Genomic DNA, 11,573 nt, shown 5'->3' with positions numbered 1-11,573 from the left:
GAAACAGCAATGCTATGCTGGTCAATCTTGTTAAGCAAGAAGTACGCGCACAGGCAATAATGCATTCTTAGAACCAATAGCACGCGTTGACCCGAGAATCGACACGCCGGTTCCCTGAGCAAAAAAGGCACTCAGCATGTAAAAAAGAATCTATAGATTTGTGCCCACCTCCACACAAGCACATAAACAGCTGCGAGCAGGCTGTTCCCACATATTAATTACACCTGTTTTCCATGCATCACATCAATCTCGGCCCGTATCTCAACACCATCCCAAACTTTGATCTCGTTCAACGACTCCAGCTGACTTCCTTACAGACGACATGTCCACAGTACTGGGATGCCTGTGACTGCTGTGTTCAGGTCGTATGTTCAGTCTGTTGCAAATTACCACGTAATGGCTCTGACAAAGTACGCCTGGTGCGAGTGAAAACTGGCAAGTTTTCTCATGCTAAATTCATGCCACCAGTATTTGAAAGACCCTTCGAAATACTCGCGTCGGTAATCAGTGGGCGGGGGAAAGCGAGTGATAATGGAAACGGGGAGGGGACTTCGTAGCGCCTGCAATCCGCTCTTCGATCGGGAACGGGTGAAAGGGGTTGGTTTATGATGTTTAACGTCCCGAAGTGACATTGGCTAGGAAGGACTCCGCAGTGGAGAACCACTAACGTGGACTGATATCGCACAGCACACGAGCACCTTGTTTTTCGCCTCCACCGAATAGCGGTCGCAGTGGTGTCGGGATCGAACCCGCACCCTAGGGTTAAGCCACCGCGGCGAGGCAGGGGGCGGGTGAGAGAAAGCAAAAGCACAATATAGAAACAGAAGAGGGGGGGGGGGGGGTCGAAGCCCTGATTTTACAGGAAAGATGGTGTTCGCAAATGTGCGAAGCCGCAACAAGGTATGCAGCCATCACACGTAGCACAGCTAGCTCTCGTCGTGTTTATAACTCATTGCAGTTAGCACATTGGCGTGAAATTGGCGGGTGGAGCCCCAACATCATCACCAAAAGTCGTCCTCTTCACTGCACTGCCACTGCCACGTGGTAGTTGGCAGTTGACAAGGTCGGTGTTGATCGGTCGGCAGGTTGTGTAACATCTCAAAACCGCAAGACATGGAGTACTTTTTAAATGAGAATCGAGCCCATCGGTCTATCACACAATGTGGCGGTCTTTCACACAATGATGCCCTAATGAGTACATGCGACCCAAATTCGATGTGAAAACTGAAGTGCCAGGGCACCTCATTCGTATTTGGCGCAACCACACTAAATTAATTGTCCATTCATTCTTCTTGCTTTTTCGATCCATGCATGGAAATTAATCGAAAAATATATGATGAGCTGTATATTCGATTAGTTTCTGATAATTCTAAACATACATTAATTGATATCCGTTCGTATAATCGCTTAGAAGGATATTCGATTCGCTATTCGAAAGTTCCAAGTATTCGCACACGCCTATTTCTTTTTCAGGTGATGTGTGTCACTAAATGTGCAATTTCATAATGAACGACCTGTTAGAACAAAAGTGAAAGTTAAACTCTGGGCGAAACTCGGAAAATTTGCCTTGGAGACGCTTGGCATGGTTCGTCAAGTTTACGGTGATGCTGCGATAAATAAGCCGTTCGGGGCTTTTTGAGTGGAACGAGAGGGGCATATCATTATATAGCATCACTGCATATGGAAGACGACAGAATATTTGGAATGCCTTCAACGAGCACAATACCATAAAATTCCGAAAGCATTCGGCAAATTCTGCATAAGGATCGTTGGAGAAAAATCCACAACACTGCATGTTGCCGTTGTTGACATGTCATACGAAAAGTCCAGCCTAAGAGCATTACTGGTGGTGAAACTTGGATTTACGGGTACGACTCTGATAGGCGTCATTGTCTTGAAATATGGCCCGGGATACTACACCGGTAACAGACAGGAGTAGGCCGAAGAAGGGGTTGGTCTTGAAAGAATTCGATGTCATGCTGTCGATAAAAGCCAGGGTTGCGCTGATCTGTGAACTGGGGTGCTCGCATAAGTCTTCGCGACCGAAGGTCGTTACGTTGATCAGGATGTCTAGAAGAAATGGCTTGCGAAATGTTGCCGCGACCATCCCTCGAAAGAGGCAGGGTGTGCTGCGTGAACAGATGAAAACTCAGGCTGCGATTGGGCGCGTTCAAACGCGGAAGAGATGGGCGGTAGGACACTGGTGAGTCGTGACGTGTGCCGGCAGCGGGAATCGAGCCAGAGGAACCCTTCACGAATAATCTTCCAGATAAGGTCTGGACGAACATGCTCATCAACGCTGGCGACGGTTGTCACATTGGCAAGCCTTCCGAGCTTAAGAGTTACTCGACGGATCTTTAGTGCTTCGAATGTGCAGATGTGACGGAGGACAGCGGAGACAGTCGAGATATCATCTTTGGCGATGAGGATAGTTGTAGACATCATCTGCGATGCCCTTCAAAAGATGCCCAACTTTGTTCTCATTGGAAATGCGAGAATTAATGGTCCTGCACAATTTGAGGACCGCTTCGGTATAGGTAGTGCAGGTCTCGCCAGGTAGTTGGGCACGATGGGCGAGTATCTGCTCAGTCTGCTTCTTGCGCGCTGACTAATCGCCGAAACATTGTTTAAGTTGTGGGGACCGCGCCAGCCACATTCAAAGTTCCCGCGGCTACCGATGCTCCGCCGCTTAACCCTTCCCTCTTCCCCCTCGTTCCCGGGACCGGTTATCCCGGAAATGGGCGGGAAGAGGGAAGGGTTAAGCGGCGGCGCATCGGTAGCCGCGGGAACTTTGAATGTGGCTGGCGCGGTCCCCACAAAGTTCAGTGACAAAGCGGTCCCATGTCGTCAGCGTGTCCTCATGGTTTCCAAACCAGGCAAGGGTGGTGTTCAGGAAGAAACGACATTGTCAAATTGACTGGCGAAGTCCCAGCGGTTGTAACGGCTCACCCGTTGGTAGTGGCAGAGCCAGTCGTCAACGTCTTCTCCCGCTGCGCCAGCGAAAAGACGAGGTTCTCGGTAAGGTTGATAAAGGTCAGAACTCGCCTGATTTGAAGTGGCAAGAGGCACTGGGCTAGGCTCAGTCGGTGACGGCATTGTAACGATCAGTGGCGGGAGTCCAGCAAGGCGGCGGCTGCGACGAGGCTCCAGGGGTGCGTCGATGGCGAAATGCCGCGGGATCGAAACCGCACTCTCCACCAAAAATGTAACACTCTTATACGTCTCTACATAACACATCGTTTCTGAGCCCAATGAATGGTGCAGCCTTGGAAAAGAGTGTGTTTCGGCGGCACTTCTACTCTTTTTCTTCGTTCACCTACTCCCGAGTTCGTCATCTTCATTATTCATCTGGTCTGTAACAATATATTAGTTCACTATAGTAGCCGCCCTCGGATTCTTTTCGTGGCAGTCACCTTCCGGTTTCGACATCGGGGCTGCGACAGATGGCACGCCGAGTTTACCCGAAGAAACATTTTTGGGGGAATTGGGGTGAAAAATGTTGAAAGTCTTAATTGCCATTGTCAGGTAGCCATCTCACGTTTGTCGAGCACTTGCATGATACGCCATCATATGCGCACACCACGATATAATGGATATTTCATTTTAAGTCTCGCCATTCTGGATCTGCCTCGTCCTCTTCCGTTTCTCCCGTTTCCAGAAGGCTGGCATGTTCACAAACAACGCTGTGTAAAAAAACACGACCTTTTGGGCGAAATCACCCATCTGGCCTTGGCAACCGTCTCGCGAGTTTTATTTTCCTGTGCCCGGACTGAGCGCTCCACTCAGGAAGGTAAATACACAATAAAAAAAATTCACTCGCTCCTCCCCGCTGCCTTTCTTCTCGCAATTAGCCTCCATAAGCACCACAATTCCTGCATCACAATGCCTTCAGCGTATCGAATGTACTGCCGACCAGGCCAGTCACACCTGTGCCGATTACGGTGACGCACCACTGTCACTTGAAGAGAACGCCAAAAGGCTGGTGCCATTTTATGAACCCCTAACAGCGCAAAGCAACACAGGACAAAATTTGTGCTTTTCTCCTACCATTTGTGCCCTTTATTACCCCTTTGTGTCTACCTATGCACCTCGAGTTCACCTTGTCGGGAAGGAATATGCATACCAGCACCGTTGCCACTTAAAAGGTGGATGCATACGACAGACAATTGGGCCACAAACCAAGCATCATGTGACACTCTACTTTTGCATGCTTTTTGAGGGTTGCACGGCCTGCGACGTTGGTGGACGTAGCAAGGCGAAGGACCGCGCCCAAGCGTGGTTCCTCCTTGAGATGGGAACTAAAGGCGCTAGAAGCCTTCGCCAGTTGCGACATACACTTCCTGCCACAAGGGTATTTATGCCGTCACCGCACTCACCACTTCGGTGGAATGACGGTTGTTGCAATGTGTGTCTTCGCTTTCAGTCTTTCTTCACGCAAATATTTCTGCTCTTCTCTTCCTACGTCCATCTGTCCACACGAGACAGCAGTGATGGCTCAGCCAGAGCCATTTTGCAAGCCTGTGCATTAGCTCTCCTTTTTTTACTACAACAATAACCCATGCCTAACATATCCAGCCATAGTCATATGTAAAGAACAGGCCAGCTTCAAGATGGGAACTTTCTGAAGGCAAAAAACCGAGCGTGGCACACTGTCGCGGTCGTGAAGATGGCCAGGTGCAGCTGGTGTCCATCACAGACACTGCTATTTCTAAGCGGCTGCGAGGCGCAAGTGAGGTGGCCAAGAATGTGAGGTAATGGTACGCAAAAATATGAAGCCTCATGTAACAATGAATGTTTGAGTAATAGCAGGGCCAAAGTACTGCTTCTGCCAATATGAAAGGGAACAAAAAAATTATTTTTTCCTTATTTCTCTATTTATGTCTTGTGAAATATACGTTGAGGACATGTACTATTCTGCACTGCCTTGAACAGCCACCACATGTCTCCCAATAGTATAGTGCAGTGACACGGCTGGTGCTTCTGAAAGGTGGAAGCTCCTCCCTTTAGTTGGAAGCTTCACTTCAACAAATGCCAGAGTGCCAGGAGAAAAGCTAGAAGCCCAATTTTTGCAGCAAAGGGTCAGGAAATGCTTGGTGGAAAGGTAATCACTTACCATCCCAACTGGTTTCTTCAAGAGTGGTTCATCATCTGCCTTACAAAAGAAGGTTTGGCTCCTCGATACTAACACATTGTAATTTATCTAAGCAGGACTAACTACAATATTATTGGTGAGCACTTGCTATCTAGGTACATGCGCCGACAGCTGCACCAGCGAATAAATGTGCACGTAAGCTTACACAAAAAGGAAGGTTCATTACAGCATTTCTTTTGGAATGTCCAGATAACCCTACTGAGACACGCATGGTTATGGTGCAGTGTAATACCCTAGTTACACGGCCGGCTTAACCACTGTTATGCCTAACCGAGGTTACCGAAATTAGCCATGGTTAACCACCAATCGCGGTTCGCTGCTGTTACACAGCCCGCTGCCGTTCTCGGTTACGGTGGCCATTGCCCATTAAGTACAACCACCGAAGCGACGCAGTGATCGGCAGAACGAAGCTGCATTTACAAATATCCTATTTATAAATGGTTCCCGGAGTGTTGTCCTATGAGGCGTCAACAGCGCGGTCAAGAACCGCACAATGGCAGCACCTCCTCGACCGCCGTAAACACCGCCGCGGTGGTCCCTCTTCCCGCAAACCTACACGAACGACACGGCATATCGCTAGCGCCGATGTCAGAAATTAGGCCAGCTAAAATACTGACCAGATCAGCACAAATTGCTGGTAAGAGCGATAACTGCGAGACAAGCAAGTTTCTGCTCAAGCCAGCTGCCGCCGGTGCACTGGGCTCAATTGCTCTGCTTGTACTAGATCTGCGATTAATGCTTCGCCGAAGTTAACCATGTCATTCTTTTAATATGGCAGATTAGGGTTCACAATAAGGTAGTTTCATGAGTAGACCAATTACGACAGCGTTAATCAGTTCCAAAGCGCTGACCGTCGCGGCTTTGACACGGAACAATTCAGGCCTAGTGACGACTAGGGGGTTACGCACGGCGCCGTCGCTCGCCGCGCACACTCCAACGCTGCGGTAGCATGAAGCTCGGCCTGCTCGCAGCATTCAGTGCTGCAAGCATTGCGAACTTGTGTACTTACAGGATACAGCTAAGACCGCGCATATTTTTTTTCATGTTTCGCTCAGCGACAAGCCCCGCAAATGATTTTGCAGAGGACGGAGCTTCAGTAGGCAATCGTTGCGCTGTTGGTCGTAACCGAAGACGTCTGGTGGCACAGTAGGCAACGGCTATTCAATACGTCGGTTGTAAAACGTGATATAGTAGGCAAATGAGTGCACTGTTGAAGCAGATCTGCTCGTACGATTTGCGCTATCAGGCGCCAACAAGCAGCCCCCGTCAACAGACGCCGCCATAACCTCGGTGAAAGACTCAAACCGAGGTCGCCAAGCTTGGTTTGCAATAACTGCGGTTAGTGATGTAACCACGCTTTGGTCTGCCGTGTAACATGGGCTAACCACGGTTTCGCGTAACCGAGGTTACACTAACCACGGTTAACCCTGCCTGTGTAACAGGGGTATGAAGGAGGAATGTACCAGAATGAAATCTGATGTCTCTCAGCATGTGGATAGGGTGTACTTCAGATGAGCAGAGCAAAGCAGCAAGTGTGAAAATGTTCTCCTATGCTGAATTACAGAAGCTTAAAGCCAGAAGCGCTTGCGCGGGAACACACGCTCTCCTTGTGGAATTCTGACCAGTTTGCGAACTGCCGTTTAAAATCCCTGGACCTTGACCTGAAGCTCCTGCTTCCACCTGGCCTACCCCGATGTGAAGAAACTTTGCTGTGCCGCCTGTGGGTTGGTGTAGCATTTACAAACTCTTATTCTTTTGTGATAGGTATGGCAAATAGCCCTGCATGTACAAACTGCGGGTGCAACGAGACTATAGGCCACATTGTTTGTGAGTGCCCCATATACAGTGAGGAAAGAGTGTCTATGCCATGCGCTGGAGCGTCAAGATGGACGCCCACTGACTGAAATTAAGATCCTAGGTCCCTGGCCACGGTGATCGTCTGCAGTGAAGGCCTCCCAGGCACTGCTCCGCCTTATGAAAAGCACAGGACTGATCGAAACGCTATGATTTTTTATGTTACGTGATATGACAGTGACGTGATGTGACATGTCTGTGATGTGACTGTACTGCCGTCACCCATCCCTCTCTCACCCACAACTTTTATACCCACCTACCCCTCTCCCCCAGTGCAGAGCAGCAAACCAGTCCTTTACCAGTTAACCTCCCTGTCTTTCCTCATCTTCCTCCTCCTCCTAAGGCCAGTTAAATTAAAACATATATCTTGACCTCTGAACAAAAATCAAGCAGTCACCAAGTCAGCATGAAGGTAAAGTCCAGCATGCCATCTTGGTATATGCTAATATCACTGTCTTCCTAGGCCTTGAAATCATAGTCAAGATTTAAGATTCCCAGACCGAAATTTTCGCATAGTAATTTTTATTAAAATAAGGTCATCTCAAAAGAAGAAAGAGAAAAAAAACAACAGTAGGCAGAGTGTAGGTGACACACTTTGGGTGTTTTCAAAAATGACACAAGACAAGCTCGAGTCACACACACACACACACATGCTGTAACCTGTTTTTATGCTGTGCATCAACAGAAACACATGAGCAACACGTCGCTTACTCCGACATACCCAAGAACCTCCTGTATAGATCTGCATCATATTTACAAATGGATGTGCAAGCAGCAGCCTAGGATTCGGAGATCCAGCTCAACGTCATCATCTCACCTTTGACACCTGTTTGCGAAATGCATCTGTAAATATGATAGAGTCTATTAATCACGTGCTGCTATGTACATGTTCGAGGAAATAAAAATACAAGGAGAGAACAAAATCACTTGTTATCGCATGATACAAGGTCGTTGGAGAAATGGCCTTGCAGCGGGTGAAGCAACGATCAAGTGACTCCATCAGTGCCAGAGGAGGAATGTAACGGTAAGTCGTTTTGAAGGCATGCGTGAAGAAACAAGTTTTCACTGGCTTTAATCTTTCTGACCGTTATATATATATATATATGTATTTAATATATATATACGACATTTTTATAAAAATAAATATTGAAACAACACACATTTAGACCAGTCTTCATGACTCGGCATCAATTGGACCAGCGGGTGCAAGTGCGTTGCAGCTTATTTCTGAACAACAGAGATTCACTTAACAAGCGAGCATTACAGACATAGGAGGAAGGAGAAAAGAAAAGCTGGAAAGTGGGCCACAACAACATGATGGCATTTAGCAGCAAGTCACAACATGTAACATGACTCGGTAAAAGTGGTATGAAACGGCAAACAACTACAGAGCAAGTGTTAAACCAACAAGTTTCACAATGGCTATTTACAGTTTCTTCAACACTGCATAAATGAAGCCTTTCCAAACATTTTTTATATATATATATATATATAAAATGTATCTGTTAACAGCAACTTAAATGCAGTCGCGTCTGATATGTTCTTCCAGAGAGACAGCTAGCGCGCATGTGTGTATGCATGTTATGGAGCACTTGCTTAGATGTACAGTTGCATTTTGAGCACAGAGTCTCGCCTATATGTACACTGGCGGCAGCTTTGGCTTCTTCAGGTCGCCGGGCCCTTGTTTGGAGAACCGCCGACCACAAATGTCAGGCAGCAGCTTCTTGAGAGAGAGAGAAGACACTGCACCACTAAGCACTCTAGCTGGAAAACGCAATGTCTGTTTTGTTTCACGCACAGTTCTGGCAGTAGGTGGTCTGAGGCTGGCTTGTGAATGATGAGGCGGGATGAAGTGCAGCCTCTGCCTTCAGTCTAGTTTGCTCCTAGGCTTTCAGCGCTTGGACTGCATTGTGGGCCTCAGGAGTAGTGATCCGTCGATCCACAGGTTTGGCCTCTCCAGCATCGAACGCCACAGAGTCACTTCTTCACCATGAGAGTCCATCCAGTCCACATCACGTCCATACAGTTTGCCTGTCAGAGGCAGAAAATGGAATGCATATATAGCACACTGCACACCTCCAAGTCATAAATCAGTACTATAAAAACAGACATGAGAGCAGGCAACATTGATATACCGTATAAACGCGTGTAAGCGTCGCACCCGGGTACGAGCCGCACCCCCTATTTCCTAAAGCAAATATTAAAAAAAGAAAAAAGAAATCAGTGTAAGGGCCACACCCAAACTTTTCATAACACGCGGGAATAGCCTTCAAAATGCACACGCACAGGAGCTTCCACATGCCGCCCACGAATGGCGTTCGTAGTAGCGGGCCATCAACATTATCATATTTTCCCTCTGCTGCAAGCTTCCGCAATCCATATCGGCATCAATAACGTCAGCCCCGGCTATACCCCGGCCACCCCAGCGTTTTTTTTTCTTTTTTTTTTTTACTTCCACGTGGTCACTTGACGGATAGAGTTAAACAACACCTGCGCAGTATCTGCACTGACATGGCCGTCATTCCGGGCAGCCTCACTGGCATTCTGCAACACCTGGACATCAGCATCAACCAGCATTTTAAGGTTGAATTCTGAAGGCAGTACTCGGACTGGATGGCAAACGGCAATCACGACTAGAAGCTCAAGAGGGCATCGACTGGTGGCACAAGAGGGCACCGTTCGCGACTGTGCTTGGCTGGAGTTTGTCCGCGTGGAAATCCATGTCTACGGACATTATACATAGGAGTTTTAAGGTGACCGGGATGTTCTTCATCAGCACTGAGGAAAAGCCAACTTTATGTAGGCCTTGGAACCGTGAGGGAAAGCATGCAGCTCGTATGAAAAAAAAAAAAAAATATATATATATATATATATATTTGCAAATGTTCGGCCGTTTCTTCCTTTCCCTATTTCTCACTTCACATTATATATATATATATATATATATATAAAGCTGGCTAAAGCATGGAAAAGAGGTGGTGCGGTCTCTTCAAAAAGTAAATGTGAAGTGAGAAATAGGGAAAGGAAGAAACGGCCGAACATTTGCAACAGAAGGCAACGGCGGCAAGAAATGGAAGCGCGGCGTGTGCAGTTTTGGAGCACTTAACTGTTGCGCAGCTATCTATTGCATCTTAAATGACAAAAACAGTGGAAGATGACGCAGCGCCCATGCAAGACTTTGGTTTTCACATGAAATCAAGTTCAGCTGTATTCGTAGCCATGTTGCTTTCAGGCTAAAAAAGTACTCCTACAAGATATAAACAAAAAAATCTTATAACTGAAGAAAACAAAACGGCAAAAAGAGATGATAAGAGAGAGATGAAAGGCATTTTAAAGTGGGCTGAGACTGTTTTGTCAAAAAATCTACAAGTATATTTTGCAGCCTTTTGACTGAGAATTTCTTTTGCTTTAAGAAAATACATTACAGTTATTCACACAAAATATCAAATGATCTTTTTTGTTTCGTAACATAGAGCAGAAAGGTAAGAATTAAGAGGCCTATTTGCATTTTTCTTGATAAGTAAAAAAAAAAAAGCAAGAAATCATTTCTCAGATTTTGCAACCTACTAGTAATATGGGATTTCTTATTTCTTTAGATATAGAAAAATATATTACACATGGGTATTAGCAACTTCAACAATGCTTCTTTTATCCTTTTGTGCAGTGATGATGAGTGGACAGGTGGAAAGTTTCAAAGGCTCCAACTGCATTTTTATGTAGCTTTTTTTCAGAACCTATAAGGTGCGAGCAAACTAAAGTTTCCACAGATGTCAATACCACAAGCACAACTCACATAAACAGCCTAAGTCAATTTTGAATTTTTATGCACAAGAAAAAAAAAAAAACAAAAACATGGTTGGCAATTTTATTGCATTGAGAAGAAAAAACGTAATGAACCTAGTCATGGTTGCACAACTTAACCATTTATACCGTCATGCAAAATTTCAGGAATCTGCATACAGTACATTCAGAAAAAATAAAATGTACCTACATGTAAAAATATAAAATACTAGCCAAAATTTCTATCTAGTGCCAACCTCTGATGAAAGTTGCATTCCTTTAGAAGATTGGTAGTGAATTTGATGGGCTTATGTTTTATTATGACAGTAAAGTTTTTGAAAACCATTGTCAAAAGTCTTGCCCCACCTTAAAGGGCCCCACAGCTCAAGACACACTCTCGACTGAAGAGGCATTGAATGACGCACCTGTTCCAAGGCCAAGCCGTACACCGCCCAAGAAGTCGTTACTGGTGATCTTGTCATAGTCCCAGATAGTCAGTTCAAGGCAGCGGTCTTTCAACTCGTCCAGAGACACATCGGGGTAGACGAAGGTGTGGTTCCACTTTGGGTTGCAGCACTTCTTCACCACGGGCGTCTTCTGCTTGCTCCCTTTGGTCCGGTCCGGAAGCAGGTAGCTGTGGGAAAAAGAAAAGCAGGATAGTTTACCTCCTACTGAAAAGCACAATTAAAGAAAATGAAGGGCATATCGAAGTTGGCCTGTATTGAAAAATTAGTCCAATTCTAATAGCAAAGACACCGCTTCAGCTGAAAATCGAGCATCTAAAAGA

The 11,573-nt window shown here is 46.3% G+C and overlaps 1 protein-coding gene across 1 annotated transcript in view; it reads right to left on the bottom strand.

Annotated features, from left to right (window-relative positions):
• Positions 1-7,511: 7,511 nt before the first annotated feature.
• The window catches only part of LOC146207585 (uncharacterized), a 353,896-nt gene continuing 349,834 nt past the window's right edge, over positions 7,512-11,573 (bottom strand). Inside the window, exons 12-13 of the mRNA XM_084588853.1 lie at positions 11,212-11,420; positions 7,512-9,037 (exon numbers count right to left, since the gene is read on the bottom strand). Of these exons, the coding sequence (XP_084444979.1) occupies positions 8,898-9,037; positions 11,212-11,420 (349 nt within the window). The 3' untranslated portion in view covers positions 7,512-8,897. The remainder of the gene's footprint in view (positions 9,038-11,211; positions 11,421-11,573) is intronic.

The sequence above is a fragment of the Amblyomma maculatum genome, chromosome 1 (genome assembly GCF_055883805.1).
Source record: "Amblyomma maculatum isolate TAMU_Amacu chromosome 1, ASM5588380v1, whole genome shotgun sequence".
In the NCBI taxonomy this organism is placed as follows: domain Eukaryota; kingdom Metazoa; phylum Arthropoda; class Arachnida; order Ixodida; family Ixodidae; genus Amblyomma; species Amblyomma maculatum.
This window is presented reverse-complemented; position numbering and strand designations above follow the sequence as displayed.